This window comes from Galendromus occidentalis, unplaced genomic scaffold, assembly GCF_000255335.2.
Source record: "Galendromus occidentalis unplaced genomic scaffold, Mocc_1.1 scf7180000076583, whole genome shotgun sequence".
Taxonomy (NCBI): Eukaryota; Metazoa; Arthropoda; class Arachnida; order Mesostigmata; family Phytoseiidae; genus Galendromus; species Galendromus occidentalis.
The window spans coordinates 484,417-502,834 of NW_003804572.1; the positions used below are offsets into that span (position 1 = coordinate 484,417).

Consider the following 18,418-nt stretch of genomic DNA (forward strand, 5'->3'; position numbering starts at 1 on the left):
AGCAATATGCGAATAACCTTAGAACGAGCGCAGTCGTCGTACGATGGCAGCGGAGTCGGATCGCTCGACATCGTCGGGTTTTCTCTTATCGCAGAAATATGTCGGTATTGGTTTCTGATGATCTGATGGGAATCACCCAACAATAATCGACCGACGATGATTTCGGCGGTCCAACTCGAGTGATCGTTTCGAGGCGCCGCTGCGGTCGCTCGTGCGGGTCAGAACGTAGAGAGGTCAAGCAAAGAGAAAAAAAGCGACGACACAGACGACCAACACCCATATGAGAGCCAGCCATATCATTCACTTGTAACGAAAAACAATAGTCGTCCAGGCGCTCGGCTCTTCAGGCAGCCGCGAACAGAATTCGGCTGCCCGACGACCATCACGCGCCGATTAGGCTGAACGGGCCGAGTCGAGCTCGCGTTCTGACTGTGAAGCTGATATCAGTCGAGGAAAATCAGTTGCCATCTCTCGAAGCGTGCGGATGATTCCTCCCCACGGACTTTGGGAAGTGAAGACACTGATTTTTCGGAGAGCATGACTTTCAACTGGAATATTGGAAAAATAGGCCGAAAAAGTTGATCGATGCGGAAACGCAATGAAAACAAGCCCTGTGATCGACGAGGAGCCAGGAGTCAAGCGGAGCCCACACGTGACGCGGAGGTACCTCGCATCGACGTTTATTATACTCGATAAGAAATTCTGTTTTCTGCAAGCAACGAGATGCAAGAAGATGACGTAAACCAAGTGTCGTGCCGATGACGTTCGATAAAGCGCGTCACGGAAGTTTGAAACCGACAGCAAAGCAAGTCGCTGCCGTCCAAAGGACGCTCCAGAAGGAAAGCAATAAACTTTCATTTCTTGTCCAAGATGAAAAGCCTATACATTTAACCTCTTCCAATGCTTCGTCGGTCATTGGAAACATTTGGAAACGCTAAAGGCGGGACTTGAGGGGGGCCTTCCGACTCATGAGGGTCGTGAAAACGCTTTGACCTTCAATATTTCGTTTTGAGATGCGAATTATGCATCGGATATCTGGCGTGTGGGAGAATAATGAGCGTACTTCCACAATTTTTCGAGATCGCGCAGATGATTGATCCGAGATGACGAACACTTGGAACCGAGAGATCCAAAGCTGTATTCACCGTATCTAACTCATCAGATTGATTCGACTGATGCTCATGTCGAGGAGATACCGCGAATCGTGTACAAAGGGGGTTAAGTCCGAACGGAAGGCGAGGTCGGAGCGAACTTACGTCACGCCGAACAGGCATCCAGTCAAGGGAGGTACGGAGAAGAAAAGTAAAAGAAGTAGCAGGCATTCTTAATGAGCACAACACGAAGACGACGACGACGCAAAGAGAAGTCGGTAGCTCCCGAGCGGCTCCCGCAGAGCCAAAGGTCTTGCCTTGACATTCAACATTTACATTACCGTATACGACGTACCATCAGACGGTAATTAAGTTCTGTTGATATATTATGTACGTGTTTAGGCGACGTAGAATCAACGTGCCACCATCGTGGCTCACCCCTCTAGCCAGCGGATCGGCAGAAACAGGGAGCCGCAATAGCGGTCGCGAAGTTCGGTGAACAGCAGCGGTGGATCCAGGTACTTGAAGGGATCGTATACATGTTTGGAGATGTGCTCCCTCCCGACCTGGAACAGCGGGAATATCGAACGGATAGTTTGAAGGCTGATCGCGGTAATTATAATTGAAGGATTGAGAAAGTGGAGCTGCTCGCGAGAGTTGGCGGCAGACAACTTTTACTCGTTAGTACGAATCGTTGAACGCTGGCAGGAGATCATTATGGCTGACGCTTGAGGAATGGCTCCGTGAAGAAAAACAAATGGTTCAAACATCTCAATTGAAAGTTCGGGAGAATAATCCGATAATTGAGCTTTCACGCGTTTTTTTTCCGGCAAAGTGAGGCGCGTGAAAAAAAATCTGTATGATTTATGAGTGTTACAAGAGGTTTCTGTTAAGCGCCTTCAAACTTGTCGAATTCGTTGTGCTCTCCGTCCAATCCGAAGATATCGATAAGCCACGATCGAGAATCGTTTCCCTTCACGATGATTCCGGATTGAGGAAAGCGGTTTCCTTCCTTCCAATCCTTGAACACTTCGGAAAAATCACTTCTCGACATGTGCGATTGACGAAAGAAGATGATTTCACGGTACGATACTTGTATTCCTAAGTAAATCATCACGAGATGAATCGAAGAGAGATAATGGTTTTCTGCGATCGGATCGAAAACTTCCCGGACTGTTTGTGAGACGAAGTCGACCACGTCTCGCATGACATGATAATTTCCAGAACCGTCACCTCTCGTTTATGGGAAGGGTGTCATAGGCTCCGTCCGTCCAACTCTGTTGGATGCCACTCGACCTCGGCAGTCTACTGCGAGCAGCTTCTCCCCGAGATCGCCTGGGAAGGATAAGACGACATCCTTGGGAAATGATTTGAAGCTTGCGGAGCTCGAGCTTCTCAAATTCATGCTCTGAGATCGCTCTGAGGGGCTACGACTCCGAATTGAGAGCGATTGCCGCGGACTGATACCGCTCCCAGTGGACGAACGGAGCCTTCTGGCCTCCTAGTCGATGATAATTTATGGAAGTCTCCAATACGCGCCTAAGAGATTGCGACACTCCCTCGCGTTATAAAATGTGGGATTAAGTTGGAAAAATAAAGCTTCTGGTCACGATTGCTTACGACATGTGCGATCGCGGGCTCTATCATCTCATCAAAAACCGCTCAAATGTGGGAGAGAGGAAACGATTTTTTTATGTAAATTCTCCGATGGCTTTCACATGAAGCGAAGTGCCCATGCGACTCCGGACGATAAACTCTCCATCTCCGTGTGATTCCGTCAACCTGAAACGTCTGAGCGAGAGTAGCACCGGCACTCCCGATAGTCTCCCTAAGATTTTCAAGCAGCAAGTCGGGATGAGTGACAACGCGACACTGAGCTCGGATGGGCTCTGGGAAATCTATTATGGGATTCGTTCCAGCCCACAGAATCGTCAAAGGCTCCCCGGTGCGAGTGCAGGAGTCTAGAGAGATACGATCATCGAGACAAAAATCATAACGCGATCGACGCTAGGATAGTCTCGGAGCTCGCAGAGATATAGAAATTCACAGCCGACCCGATATTTCGAAAGTTATTCGTGATTAAGGCTCGCCAGCGCGGGCTCCCGAGAAGAGTTCTTCGCACGAAAAAGAGCATCGAATACCTGTCTCCGCGGCAAGAAGTGTTTTCTTGCCCCGAATCCGGATATATCACATGGAACGAATGGGGAAACTCCATTTCTCGATATCCCTCCGAGCAGCCCCGCTTGTAGTTCATTATAAGGCGAAAAAATCAGCCCTGACGAATTCAACAAAAAGCTTTCTCTCCCCGAAGCATGTGATTTTTAGATGTGTACGCTCAAGGAGTGTGCATACCCATATCGTTCCTCCGCGAGCTTGTAACAACGAGGAACGTTTCCGTCGACAAAAACGCGCCCGTTGGAAAGTGATTCATGGAACAAAAACTCTGAAGAATTGATATCGACGAGGTTCCATTCTCAAGCGTCCGGCATTCGTCATTTTGGCTTCGAATCGGCGCGTCCGAAAAGGCGCACCTCCGACGCCGGAAGTCTAGATGCGAGTCGTCGCGGGAGAGCCTCCAATCGGTGGGACCATGAGCCCGGGACGCAGCTAGCTCACTGCGATATTCCTAATTCCTTTTTCGTTGAGACGCCGATGGGTCCTACCCGACAAAGTCCCGCCTGGGGCCTGATCAGACGATGCCAACATTGAGGCTCAGACATGGGTAACTGAAACTTCCAGAGGTCGATCTGGGAATGAGCTCGACATCGCTGTAATTTCGTGACATCGCTCTGCTCTCTTAGTCCAAATCAACGAGAGCAGATTCTGGGAAACCGCCGAGTCAGCCGGCGCTCTGTCTGAAAGACCCGTGGGCCGTATGCTCCCTGAACTCCGTCCAATTCGGTACTGAATTGCTCTGAACTGTTCGGACGCCTCACGAAAATTGTCAGAGGGTGACGATCGAAGGCTCTCATCGGGTCCGTTTTGTAAGCGTTGTGACGTTTCGGTAGCGATCCGCCGTCTTGGTTGTTCGGACAATTTCGTTTCAGTCTCTTTCGGTGATAAGAAGGTGCCGTGCATTTTTCTCTCGTGTGCACTGCGACCGTCACGCTGTGCGCTGTTATCTGCTCGTAAGTTCCTGCCGTATACGAACGCATAGCGTCGTCTGTGACGTGAACTTTCAGAAAGTCGACGGAGGTCATTTGCTGAAAGAACTCTGCCTGTTTGTCGCCTGCCTGCGATTCCTGTTGGCATTGTGGTAGGTCTTTATTTTACGTCTGTTCTTTTCTCTCCGCGGCTTCAATCGCGTTACCGAACTTCGGCTTACGGGAGCCCCTTCCGCACTCGCTGCCCTTCGCGGCTCGTCGGCGGACGAGCTCCCGAACCAATAATAATCACCATGCGATGATTCAATGATCGTCGCGCCATGGCGAGTTGAGGCTTTGAATGTAAGCGCCCCATGTCTCACGATGCACACGGTGCGATCCGGTCCCAGTCAAGTGTTGTCTTCATTATGATCGGATATCTCGAAGTGAAGAGGAGGACTGACAGGAGCAGCATTTAAATTGGACAATGATCCAGTCACGGAAGCGAGGAATCTGAACGGAAGTGTTTTAATTGAATAGAGGAAGAGTTCGCTCGTGTTCAGGGCATTCCCATCCTGTGACAGGAAAGAAACGGCGCGCCTCGCTGCATGCTGCAGAAGCTCGATGCCGGGAAGAGCATTCGGAGATTCTTCCGGGGGCCGAGGATTCGCGCTCATCGACGCGAAATTCCGGACTAATTCACATCAGCCAGTCGAACTCAGTGTTCCGCTCTCAATTACGTTATCTGGCGAACTTTTCGAAGCGGTCGCTTTTCGCGGAATTCCTCGCCGGCTCTCGGATCGCAGTGCTTCCCAGCTTCCGTTGTCACCCATACCATTTTCGGTTGTGAGTTCTCGCGTCCAGACGAGCGAGAAAACGAATGTTTTAGTGGCACTTACTTCAATTTTGACTACGGAATGGTCCGCTGAGCTTTTATTAGCGTCTCCGGTGGTCGCATCATCACGTCGGCGTCGCATGGCGACGTCTTCTTCACAATCGTTCACTCGACAGTTAACGTCAACCACCCAACCGACTTCTGCTCGTGTCGAATTTTTCCTTTCGACCACGACTCTGGGGGAACCTACCCGTTTACAGAAGCGCGGGGAAACCGCGCTGCTTCCTTTGCGAAAGATTAGCGATTCGGATTTTCCGATTCCAGACGTGTGATTTTCAAGAAAGTTCAAGCGATATATCAAATAGCTGTACAATACCTTCGTGCGTGCTGCCGGCGACGTTGTTCCTGCCGAAAGCGACCTTGGATTATGCCGACGGTCTGACTGTCCGGCGCGCGGGCATTGCAGCATTGGGCGGTCGGATATTAAGAGAATACGGCAGCCCTTGCAGGAGCATTAATTCGTAGAAGTCTGAAACAGCACGCAAGAAAATCGAGTTTGAAGGTTTTTTATGTGCGCTGCGACGGGGCGGGAAACAGCTAAAAATTACTCACATCAAGCTGCTCCCAGATTCTGGACAGACATTTCTCCCATGCGCCAAATCATACCGGCAGGCGTACATGTGCGCGAGCTGATTCCCCGGATCGCACAATACGCCCGGTAAAGATCCGTGCTCTCGGGTGTTTATCAAAAGTGTTCGCTGAAAATTGCTCCCGAGCTTCTGCCGATACGAACGGAGAGTTGAACTTATTTATGCGATGATCCTATCACTGCCGTAATTGAGTTGCCCTCGCATAGACTCCCAACAATTAGACGTATTTCGGCACGAACAGTTTCCGCGTATACTTCGAGCAGTAGACGTCGTGTTTCGCGGGAGCCGGTTGGAGAAATTGAAATCTTCTCCGAACGAAGTTCGTGAACACGAGAAGACACTCGTCGAATTTGCTCAGAGCGGTATGGCTCTTGTTCGCTCGGATTTTTCCGGAAAAGGTCGATTTTGAATTGAGGAAATTGAAGTCTTGGCTCGAGTCCGATCTATTTGATCCGTCAAACGTGGCCATGATGCCAAAGAACGTCTCCTTGATAAGCGGCAGCGTATACATACACTAGCGTTTCAAGGTACGGTCATCGTTGGCTGACAGTGAAGCCTACGAAACGAGGTATAATCAAGGTGAACGTAATTGTGGGAACTAGACAACGTTCTTCACAATGAAACGGGATGATCTTTGTTCACTGTTGACAGACGACTCTACTAGAAGACTTACAATTTGCTCTTGAATTACATAGAACAAGAATGGCGAACACACACAACGCGACAGTCCCAAACAAACACGACCTGCCATCTTTGACACAAAATCGGCTCTCAGAAATCTGAATCCGGCTCTAAACGGCGGCTATCGGACGAAACGTTCAAGCGAAAGGCTCTACCGAACCGGAAAAGGAACAACGGTGGGCACGAATCTCCCCATTGTGACCATAGGCCTATCCCGTCCACTTTGTTGCATGTGATCACGATGCCCTGGAAATCAGCTGCTTTTTCTTAACCTGAACAATCATCGATCGCTTCCCGGCGTGCACTGTCTCCGAGAAAGAGAACGTATGCTCCTGTCGATTTTCGTGAGAGACGATTCGCTCCGCTGCGTTCCGAGGAACAGTTCTGACCATAATCAATTTTTCAGGTGTGGAGGCGCCGAAAGCGGGACACAGTGAGTGAATTGAGAATAATTATTGTTTCTTAGGTAGCGACAATGAAATCCGTGAGCATCGGATCTTACGTACATTCGATTCCGAGAGTTTATACACGAGAAGAATCGACATAAGAGTGAACATGCAGGAGAATATGGAAGAGTTCTGCAACGTGGGGCGGATGATGACGATTTCTCACGCCATCCATCAGAATTAGAAATCGGCTGAAGCTGTGTGAACTAATAGCGTATCTGTGGAGACGATTACAGCGGTGCCGACTCAGCAGCGTGAGAAGATGATTCCACTTTCTGAGGCTCGCGAGCTCAAAATGAGCATGTCACCGGACATCGGCGCCTTTGTATCCGTCATTTTAGGTACATTCGTATTTGTGGCTTATATCGGGACGACAACAACATAAATGATGCCGAGATGAGCGCGCGTTTCATTGGCTTCATGTCTGCGTGGAAATCGGCTAGACGGTCGTTTGTTGCTGGCTTGTTTGGCAGGTTATTCGTCAGCGGATCGGATATATCTTCCAATGGCTCCCTTACCGAGGCATTATGCAGTGCGGCGTCTGACAATTATGTTGTTCTGTCGGCCTAGCCGTACGGATATCTGGCTCGCTGAATGGCTCGTTGGTTGCGACGGCGCGGCGTTGTGCGTCAGGAGAAGACGTCCTTGGTTTTGACGCTGGTGGCAAGGGAGCACCGCCTCCTTCAGTTGCATCCACCACATTTCTGGTAGGCCCTTCGGAGCAAAGGTGTCATTCATTATCTAATGAGTTCCGATAGATTTTCAAGCGTGTGTGCACTGGTGCCTCCACGGATGTTGTTTGTTACTACTTGAATACTCGTGTACTCCGAGTGTGTTTTCTTCTCATGCCATTTGCGATTACTGTGACCAGTGTGTTCAGCCTTCTACGGTGGAAGTCTTCTAATAGTTTCGGAAATCAGGTATCGAGTGTTCGAAAGGCAGCGGAATCGTGTCCAGGTTAGTTGAACGCGTAGAGACCCAGTCCCACACCGGTGAACAGCATCATTGGAAATCCTCCTGGAGACCTCGAGGTCTCGCACTCGGAGCGGACCTCGTTGCGGACATGCACGAAATCCTCGAGCTCCTCTTCGATGGGATCACTTCGATTCCGAAAGGAGATATCTCGGCGATCTACAGGTCTCCGCGAGAGAAATGCTTATCAGCGAAGGCTTGTCCAGGAAGCTTGGCGGAATCTTTCCTCCGGGATCTCGCGTTTTCCGGAGGCTCACCCCTCATACCGGGGAATCCTGAGCTCATTCATATGCCACGGCGTATCGCGTCCCCGGAGGAAGAGATGCCGTGCCGGATCAGGACCGCATCGCTCAGGAACCGCTCTCGTGTCGTCTTCATTCTCGTGATCGTTCTCCTTGTTGCCAGAAGAGCGCTCGAATGATTGATAAGCCAACGAGTCTGTATGCCGAAACCTATTACGGAGCTCCGCCGTCGTTCATGCTCTGCACTGAGACGATTTTATGTTACGTAAAGCGAGAAGTCCATTCTCCCGCGATATCCACTCACTTAATTCCTAAGCAAACTTTGTGAAACGTCGCTCTTTCTTTTTGTCCCTTTTTCTGAGGATTTCTCACAATCAGCTGTGACTTCTGACCCGAGAATCTCAGGCGAACCGAGACATTAACGAGTGAATAGCCCAGCCTCAGCTTTGCGGAATCATTTTCACTAAACCGTGAAAACTCACTCACAGTTCCCTAGCACTTACACCCCTGATCCGATGACTTGCGCTCTCCCGACGCGGGCGGCTCGAGCCGGAATTCGCATGGAGAATATTCGATTTGAGCTCCTTGAGTTAGATGAGAGACGTGCCCACGCCACATACAGACGTATTTCAGCGATTATTCCGCTCGGGATCGCTCGATCGGGGATCAAAGTCGCGACTTCTGTCATTCCTAAGCTGAATCCTGAACAGTGCTCCTCAGTTTCTGGTCTGTATAATGAGGTGGCTTTCCGTGTCAGGATCAAACGAGAAAATGTATTCCTCCGCGTTTCCATCGCGATAAAGTGATTAACAAGAAAAAAAACGCTCCCTTCTCTCACCGTTTGTGTGCGAAACTCGTCAACCTCCAAGGTCCTGCTGAAGGCTTTGTCAACTTCGTTACGACTTGATTCAGATGGAATCATGCCGTGCCGGTTGCGGGGACTCGGCATTCGCATAGGCAAGAGATTACGACTCGAGAGTGAATTTCCGAGACGTGCCCAAAATGATTCATGAGTCTGGGCGCGCTTATCCCCCAGAATAATCTCGCACATGGCGAAGCGGCCCGCGGAGGCACTAATTAAAAATTCAGCTCGACTTGTCAGTGTTGCTGGTTGTAGTATCATCTCGAGAGGGAAGTAAAGTAGAATGAACAAAATCGTGAAGCATTAAGGAAAACGTGCGCGATTTTTTCAAATAAACAAGATCGACTCTCGAACTCTAAACAGATTTCAGACGGAGGCGTGATTCGGTGGCTGGCGCCTTTTGCGCTCCTCTGATCCATCAGTCAAAGAAGCTAATCGACTGACTTCACTAATCGCACTCTTTCACTCGCACGCTGCCACAGACATCATCCGTTCATGCACACCCGGCTGGTCGACGGATCACGTCGAATCGTTGTGCGATCGAAGCTGTTAGCTCGGTCGGCGGCTTGACTGTCTAGCCGAAAGCTCTTCGGATGTCCGATCACAGATGAATAGACAGACTAATTGCAGAAAAGGTCATCTGCTCAGACGCTTGATCAAACTCGTCAACATTCGGTTCCTCTGAACTATGGTCGCTGGGTAAAACGGACAGCGAGGTAGCGAGCTCTGTGTGCATCGTTCGGAAGCCTGGCGTATGCGGAAGAAGATAACGAGCAGAGTTCGGACTGCTCGGTATACCTGGGTACTGGCGGAAATCCCGGAACACGCTCCGATGAATACGTTGCGTTGTGGTCCCGCGTATGATCCGAGTTAGGCTTCCGATCGAGATCGAAGGGGCGATAGCTTCGGTAGTTGCAGCATAATAATTGTCATTGACGACCTTTCACACCCGATTGAACGGCCCTCGGTGGATTGTGTTCGAACGAGCGGGAGTGGAGGAGCAAGTGAGTTATCGAGTAAGTGAAGAACAGTGAGAGATCAGACCGCTGATTCAAAAGCGGAAATAAGCGTCTTGCTCATTGTTTCCGTGTTAGTGACGCTCTTTTCGAGGAAGCGATTAAGTCTGGCAGCGGCGCGGGCATCAGCGGCGCTGTCGAAACAATTCACCTTTCCGCCAACAGGATGTAAAAAGCGAAATTGATAGCGTACGCTTGCGACTCGAATTCAACATTTTTCATTGTTAGAAAACACCGGATTTTCGGATCTTGCACATATCGGTTTGACAAGCGGAGTCGACATAAAAACGATAGCTCGAGTTGTGTCTCGCCGCTCGTTGTGCCGATCACGAACTATCCGTATCCCACGGAAGCCCATCCTCCTTTGCGCAGCGACATAATTTATTATTTCTGGCTGTCTCGTAGTGATTTTTCCCGGCGTCGCTGCGTTCCCACGACTACCCCAGAGGGTTTCAGGCGTCCGGGGAAAGGGAGCACAGTTTGACTCGATGACTTTGCGGGAACGTTATCCGTATGAGAGATATGTTTTTCCCGATCTACACTCGAGGGTCGAGAGATTGAATGCTCAATGAAGTTAATATGCGCGATTGCGTATCACGGGGAGCTAATCTCCTAACTTCATGCTTCTGGAATCGCGACGATCACGTTCGAGCATCATCGATTTCAGTGGAACGATATTCAAAATTCTGCATAAATCTCTGACACGCAAAGTTTCGTGTTTCCCCAAGATTGTTTTTTCTTCGTTCGTTTTGCTAGCCTTCGAATAAATCAATCTTCGCGAAGGTTTCTCAAAGAAATAAACATCTTCTCCCTGCCATGAATCGGATTCTCCGAATAATAAGTATACTAATGACGACGAAATCGCTCCGGCGTGGCGTCGGGCTCCTTCTGTGATTAGGAATAAGAAGCCGAACGAATCCTCTTTCGCGGAGCAGCTTTAATTTCTCGACGAATCCGTGTCCCAAATCTCGTGGCCTCCGCGTGTCTTGTTCATTCTATCGCCCTGTGAGCTTGTGTGTCGTCTTGCGCCGGGAATAATCAAAGGACGGAGAGTCCACAATGACATCCGGATACGAGACCAGTCACCTTGAAACTTCGCCTGACTTTAATTCTGAAATATGTCAACTCGATTGCCCTAAGATGTTCAACAACGACACTCGGAATCTCCAATTAGCGCTTTGAGTCCGGAGCGCGATTTTTTCGAGTCGTCTGGCTAACGATACCTCTGCGCCATACCGGGATACTTGTAAGTTGTTCTTTCCCGGATCAACAGAAACTTGGGATCCCCTTCACGAGGACACAAGCGATTCAATAGTCGGTAGTAGGTAGGATTGGAAGGCTCTACGGTGTGCTCGATGTCAAGTGAATTTGCCGACGAGAGTATCTTGAGTAGGATGCAAGGAAGCTGCCCAAAATGGGGACTTCACTGCCGTGAGCTCCGACCGAGATTAGCAGAGGAGAGCAGTCGTTGTTCGGAGTCAACAGCCCCGCGGCGCTTCGACTGGGAGAACATCGTTCTTATTGCGGAAGTTCACATTTTCTTGGCCTGCCCTTGGAAATTGCGGAGGAAAAAGTCATAAAATGCCATAACGCTCAGCAGAAAGACAACAAACATCATTGGATGAGATGTACCTCACTCCTCCCTACTCCAACCAATGGCGATTGGACGACGCTTCCTGCATCGTGCCCAAGGGAACCCGGGGCTCGGGTATAAATCTCTGCGGAAAATTTGTCGACCTCGAAACGTCTGGCTGAGGGCGAACGCAACTCAAGAACTCTTCCATAGACCCCGACATTGGAGGAGCCGGCTGTAACCTTTTTCGGCCCCATGTAGGAACTCAGATATCAATGAAAATGTTCAGGCAAAACCAAATGAATAGAGAACTCGAACAATGCTAACCTCAAACTCGCTGAGCGAGAACGAGAATCGAACCACTACGCTCAGAAACCTTCCTCCCTCACTGTAGAGAGCATCTGGAGGCAAACATCAATTTCTTCCCTCGATCTCCCCCTTCAGGAGTGTCTCCGACGAGATTCGGGTTCCGACCGGCAGTGATCATGGGAAAGCAGAGAGATAGTCGTTGGTTATCCGGAGCACTTATTCTCTCGAGCAAAGATGACTACCTGGAAAAGATCAGGTTTTCCCCCGTTGATTCGCTCCAGAGGATGTCCCTTCGGAATTCGCGGCGGAATTCCGATCAGCGAGAACTCTAGAGCTTCGCCTATCAGCGGAGCGCCCCTGGTATACTGGCCCAAAGCCTTGGGAACAAATGTGCGCCCCTGATCTCGATGGCCTGCGTCTCTATCGAAGTCTCGCGACAGACTCTCGAGCGAAAAAGGAACTTAATCGGATCCGTTGGTTTCCGCAGGGTGGGTCCGAAACGGATAGATGGCCTGTGAAATTCGCGACTTGTTTGATGAACGGAGCTTTCTTCCCCCCAAGGGACGGAATGAGAGTCGCCTGGGCTTTGGAGTCTCCGAGTCAGACGAAGTGTTGAGCCACGGGTATTCGAGATCGAATGAGGCAGACTTGTACCGTTTTCCATTGATGACTCGTCATTGATTTGCTGTGTCATCGCATAGGTATAACGTTGGCCACCTCACCGTCAATCAAGCGATCTGCGATTCAAAAAACGAGTTTGGTAGTCAAGCAAGACCGCGATATATCGTGTCTTCAGCCTTGGAAGTGTTGCGTTCGATCAGTTCGTGCTAGTCGCCCAGCTTTCTCAAGGCCCTGAATCCCTGGTGAATCTGACCGAAATTGCGTTCTTTTCGTTTCAGGAAAAGTCTCTGCAAAATAATGCTTCACCCGTCGACGATCAGCATGGATTTCCAACAAGTACGTACCGATATACGAAATTAGACGCGTCGGGACGATTGAGGTCGCCCGACCCTCTCGGGCCATTTAAAGGTTTCGATCGATTGCGCATCGATCCGATCCATGCTGCGAATATCCGGTTTTCACGGGGAGCCGACCAATCGGGTCCACACTGGACACTGAGAATACGACGGAGGCGCGATGGGTTGTACATGAGGTGCCATCTTTTCGTGGTGTCGAATGACGTGAACGATGACTTCTGGTATCCTCCATCCATTTGAGACATTTCAGTGTTTATTAACCCACGACCTTCTCCTAGGATTACAACATTGTCCTGGACGCTCTCGGTCTTTTGTCCCGACCAATTGAATGAATTATGTACACGTCGACTTGTAAGATTGAGTCAATCTACGATAGCCGAAAAAGTCCCGATAGTCTTTTCGTCATTGAGCGAATTCTTTTGATTGTTGTAAAAATAATCATCTGCATAATCCTCGAACTATTCAACACTCATCCGAGTTCTAAACAACAACAAATCATCATACCGAGCTCGGAAACACTTTTCCTCCACGGGCACCCTCTCTCTCCGCATGATTCTCTCTCAATGAGCGTCATGTTGATCAATTTGGGAAGAAATCCTGAATTCCGGAATCCAATGTCCCAACGGCTGAAGCCGTTGATGCGGCTTGATGCTGCTTGTCTAGCTTTGAATGTCGAGATGCTGTCCGAAGATCCACCTTCTAGCGGTTAGAGTCCAACGCGGTACTTTCCCTTGCGACGCAGGCTCCCCAATCGAGTGGGTACCTGATCGTCGGCTGATCGAGACAGTGATCGACGACCATCGGATCGACGATTGCCAAACAATTGCGCGCGTCCTTCCCAGTTGGAGAGCTGTTGCGTTTACCCTATTTGCATAAGAACGGCCATAATCGCTGCCGTTAGAGCGCAAGTGACGGGGAGCGTCAACAGCCACGCGGCCACGATACCACGAAACAGTATCCAGTCGACATTCTGCTGATTTCTGGTACAGCCTACGAATACAATAGAACCTACTTTACAGTGAGTGGTAGAGATGGGAATTCCCAATTTCGAAGCTAGCAGTACGGTGGACGCCGCACCGATTTCAATGGAGAAGCCATTTGTGGGTGTGACCTTAGTGAGGTCGTTACCGATCGTTTGGATGACTCTCTTGCCCCAGATCCACAATCCGGCGCTGATTCCGATCCCCCCGTAGAGCAGCACCCAGAAGGGTGTGGGAGAAGTTTGCTGAACGGAACCATCGGTGTAGATTAGCCATACGGCGACCAGAGGACCGACAGCGTTGGCGACATCGTTTCCTCCATGAGCGAATGAGCCGAACACCGCTGTCAGTATTTGGAGGAAAGAGAACAATCGAGCCACCTCGGGTTTCTCTTTCGGCGGCTCTTGAAAGACAACTTTCTCCATCGAATGCATCGATCTAGGAATGTGGACCTTCGGCGGCTGGAGGAGCAGTTCAGATGTTTTTGCCGTCGGCGGTGCGGCGTGCATAGCTGCCGAGGATGCGGCACTCGCACTTTTGGTTATACCGTTCGTCGTCTTGGTTCCCGTTATCAAGTCAACGTTTAATTGAGGGTCGCTAGTCGCTTGGGATGATTTGTTGGGCTCCGTGAGCGCGTCGGCCTGCTCTTCGTCGGTCTGGATCTGGGTCCTCAGTTTGGGGACGTACCACTTCCACACAGCGAAACCCACGCATGACGCAATCAAAAATGAGATTGCGGCTGCTGCCCATCCTGGGATCCTGTCGAACTTGAGGAGCGGCGGCCCATCGAGCACGAGCGAGAGCACGTTGATGAAAATCGTTGCTCCATAAATGTGCGGCAAGGCCCTCAGACCGATGTCGAAGCCGTTTTTCTGCGAAATTATATAGCGCCGTATACAGTAGAAAATCGAAGCGGACAGCAGGCCCGATAGCACGGGCGAGATGAACCACGACGCGACGATTTTTAGCAGTCCTCGAAAATTAATGCCGGAAAATCCTCTAGCGACGAGCGAGAAACCTACGACTGCTCCGACAATTGAATGTGTTCCGGAAACCGGCAGTCGGAATGCTGTAGCGATGATGTTCCACATTGCCGATCCACAGAGAGCGGCCAAATTTCCGAGCATCAGAGTTTTCTCATCGTCTTCGTAGATAGCGATATCGAATATTCCTTTACGAACCGTGTCCGAGACGCGGTAACCTAATAGACAGGCTCCTAGAATTTCGAAAATCGTGGCCATGATGCACGCTTGCTTCAACGTGAGCACTCCCGAGCCGACAGACGTTCCGAACGAATTCGCAACGTCGTTCGCGCCGACACCGAACGCCAGGAAAAATGCCACTATGAACGCAAGCGCCACAATCCATATCACTTCGTTGGGGTCCAAATACATCGCGGCACACTTGTGAGGTCTCTCGGGCTGCCGAAGAAGAATTCCTCCACCGAAAATGCCTTTCTCAGATCGTGGACGGCTCGTACCACGGAGTCCGCGATAGCTTGCGTCTATGGGCGAACGCCTTCATCGGTCACTTGGCCATCGTGATTATGTGATTGTTCTCATGTTTCTTCGTGTTGTTGTCGTTGACATGACTGGGACTCGGGCGGGGGTTCGTTGTTCTTCCCATCCGAAAAGGAATCTTCTGTTGCTCAGGCTTGCCGCACAGGACTCCGAACAAAAACTGTCCAATACTATAGCACGGCTGCGCGAAGCCTGGTCTTCGAACACGAGCTCTTCGAGCGAGAATTCGGGGTTGACATCACTTCCCATGAGATGCAGCGAGTCTTCGGTCCAATTCTCGATGATCAGGCGATGATGACAATAGCGAAAGTCGACGAAACTCTCCGTTAGCACCACAGCAGCGAGTGTGTCGTACTGGCACGACTCCGGCCAGATTCGATCGAGTGTCTGTCGCCACTACCGGGCCGACATGTTGCCGAGGGCGAGAGGGCAACCTGAGGGCCCGATAGAGGCGGAACGCCTACAGTTTACCTCGCAGAGCTGAGGAGTCCTATGGAAGAGCCGAGGGACCGCGGAGCGATGGACGGATACACCGCTCCGAGGGGAACCGGTGCGTTCCGCTTTTGGAAACTCTCGAATCGGATCCAAATGAAACACAACTGGGATTTTGTCGGAGCAGCTAGATACGACAATCCCCCCAGGACTCAGTCACTCAGGGCTCGAGGAGACGAGCACCGCTGCTTCCAAATCTCGAGACAGGCTCCTTGAGAGGGCTCGCATGCTGCTCCTTTCCGCACGTAATCACGTGTCGAACACGAACCTCGGCACGCGGTGCACGTTGTCCACTCGGTCCGTTGCACTTAAAGGGGAATCCGCTCTGAGACACCTCATGCACGAAACATTTCCAGACTGGCGATGTGAGTGTCGGCGACCACGGGTCTCTCTTCCTAGCGCAATGGGTCGGGCATCTCTCCCTCTGTTTGTCTTCGAATTTTCTTTCGGGGAAGAAGCCGAACCGACCTCGACGACGAGCTCGGGCTTTCTATAGGGCGCGCTGTAGTCTCAGCTCAGATAGCCACGGCATGAGAGAGCTGACACTCGGTTTATTCTAGTGTAAAGCCTCCAAGATTTTCGAAAGCAGTCGGTTCAATGAGTGGACTTCAAGCCGAAGCTTGAATTCTGATCTCAAAATTCTGTTCACACGGGGAATACACGACTCTCGCGGGGAAAAATCGGAAAGTTCCAACCCCGCCCAGCTTCCGGATCGAGCACAGAGATGAGGGAATTATCTCTGGCTCTCAAAAATGCGTCGAATAATATGAAGGATATCGTCCATTGTCGACGAATATTTTGATCAATTACCGTCCCTCGCGATCAGCTATGGCCTCGTGGAACGCTCCAAGCGACCGCCCTGTGATTCAAGAAGAAGATCGAGCAGTAATCAGAGACCCGCGGAATCTCTGAGCGGCTTTGGAAACAAGATACTTTCTCGAAATCCGAGGGACCTTCCGTGCGGGACTTCCTCGATAATCGGATGGTTGCCTGTTGCATTCTCGTGACACGAAAGACTGTCACCAATTGAGATCGCTTCGACCGTATCGCTAACATATTATAATTCATTTCGTCAGGGTTTTGTCACGACGGCGCTCTAAGCAATAGGTAGCCCCTGGACTACAGAGACCTGAAACGCCCCCTTACCGGAATATCGAGAATCATTCCCATCCTGTCGTACATGAAAATCTGTGGCCTAGAAAACATTCTCTCGGGCTTGTCCTTTGACGACCATCCATAACACGCGACATAAATCCGAATAAAATTTAATACTCTTCAGGTGCCGTTGAGCGAAGTGGATGATACGTTCTTCTTCGATGAGAACAAGGATGCCATAGCCTACTACGATTTGGAGCCTCTGACCAACACCCTCGGCTCGATTCCCGGCGTTCAGAGTGTTCCCGGCACGTCATACTTCAACATGATGACCCCACCTCAGATTAATTTGCCACCTGAGTTCATGCAGGCCGATCTCAATCACCATGCCTCAATGCAAGGCGTACCAATGCAAACGAATGACATGCTGCTTAACAGCTGGCTGTCGGCGACGGCGGGCAACGCTGCGATCCATTCTCAGCAACAACAGCAGCAGCAACAGCAGCAGCAGCAACAACAACAACAACAGCAGCAGCAGCAGCAAGCGCTACAGCCACCACCTCCCCCACAGCCTCAGCAACAGCTCCCTCAGAGTATGGATAACGATTACAGAGGTGAGTCGATTATGGGGGTGTACATAGATATATGTACTTACTTCATATGTATCCATTCATTCAAATGGTTCGACCGAGACCCGCGAAAATTATTCCACTCAAATTCGTCCAGAAAATCTGCCCCCGTGCAAGGAGGAAGCGGAAGAGCTCCATGACCTCGACGCGTACCAAATCCAAGGATGGAATCAGAGCATCCCTCGACAGCCGCATCTTGTTCAGACGACGCAAGACCCACAAATCAACACGCAACTTCTGTTTGTCGCATCCGAGGAGACTGATGGCCATTCCACCTGTAGCTCCAACGTGTCCACCCCTGATTCGAATTACACATCGGAACCCAGAACCACTTCGAACGCAAACAAAGGAATGGGGAAACTTTGGGAGTTCATCAGGTTGGAATCAGTCGGAAGTACTGGTTGTGATAGATCATCATCGAAAGCGATTGGGGATCCCGTACGGAAAACTCACATCCGACCTGCGATGGCTACAATCGAGTTTTTCAAAATTCCAGAGATCTTCTCCTCAATCCAGAGACGAATCCATCGCTGATCAGGTGGGAGCGTCGCGAGGATGGCGTTTTTAAGTTCGTCCAGAGCGACAAAGTGGCCAAAATGTGGGGAGATCGCAAGCAAAACCCTCGCATGACCTACGAAAAACTCTCGAGAGCCATGAGGTGAGCTTTTTTATGTTTGGAACCGTATACTGATACCACTAAAGATCCCCCGTGAGCCTTTCCTGAATCCGAACCTTTCCTTGCTCAGGTATTATTACAAGAGTCAGGTTCTCTTGCCTGTCTTCGGACGCCGTTTGGTTTACAAGTTCGGACCGAATGCCACCGGTTGGCGACCGAGCTAAGTGAGCAAGCTATGCGAGTATGGTGTATCATGAAAGAAGAATGATTCCGAGTTCATCTCTCCACTTGTTCCTGGGAAGAAAAGATGACCGACCGCCAGACGAATGAATGGACCAGACTTCATCAC

General features: G+C 50.4%; 2 protein-coding genes across 2 annotated transcripts; one reads left to right on the forward strand and one right to left on the reverse strand.

Annotated features, from left to right (window-relative positions):
- The first annotated feature begins 7,529 nt into the window (after window positions 1-7,529).
- Window positions 7,530-18,316, forward strand: LOC100905418 (DNA-binding protein Ets97D). The gene is made up of 7 exons (XM_029113375.1): window positions 7,530-7,743; window positions 12,660-12,717; window positions 17,009-17,278; window positions 17,396-17,438; window positions 17,551-17,830; window positions 17,950-18,111; window positions 18,200-18,316. Exons 2-7 carry the CDS (start codon window positions 12,679-12,681, stop codon window positions 18,291-18,293), a joined length of 888 nt encoding a protein of 295 aa, XP_028969208.1. The 5' UTR covers window positions 7,530-7,743; window positions 12,660-12,678; the 3' UTR covers window positions 18,294-18,316.
- On the reverse strand, window positions 13,063-15,325 carry LOC100905269 (sodium-dependent phosphate transporter 1-B). The gene is made up of 2 exons (XM_029110485.1): window positions 14,170-15,325; window positions 13,063-14,118 (listed from the first exon to the last, which is right to left on the reverse strand). The coding sequence occupies exons 1-2, from the start codon at window positions 15,109-15,111 to the stop codon at window positions 13,597-13,599; spliced, it is 1,464 nt and encodes a 487-aa protein (XP_028966318.1). The 5' UTR covers window positions 15,112-15,325; the 3' UTR covers window positions 13,063-13,596.
- Window positions 18,317-18,418: the final 102 nt, after the last annotated feature.

Excerpts from the sequence above, each read along its gene's own strand:
- LOC100905269 (XM_029110485.1), bottom strand. The coding sequence starts at position 15,111 with ATGTATTTGGACCCCAACGAAGTGATATGGATTGTGGCGCTTGCGTTC. Across the intron at positions 14,119-14,169 it reads TGCTCCTCCAGCCGCCGAAG|CCGCCGAAAGAGAAACCCGA; the intron begins GTCCACATTCCT and ends GTCTTTCAAGAG.
- LOC100905418 (XM_029113375.1), top strand. The coding sequence starts at position 12,679 with ATGCTTCACCCGTCGACGATCAGCATGGATTTCCAACAA. Across the intron at positions 12,718-17,008 it reads TCAGCATGGATTTCCAACAA|GTGCCGTTGAGCGAAGTGGA; the intron begins GTACGTACCGAT and ends AATACTCTTCAG. Across the intron at positions 17,279-17,395 it reads ACAGCTGGCTGTCGGCGACG|CCTCAGCAACAGCTCCCTCA; the intron begins GCGGGCAACGCT and ends CCTCCCCCACAG.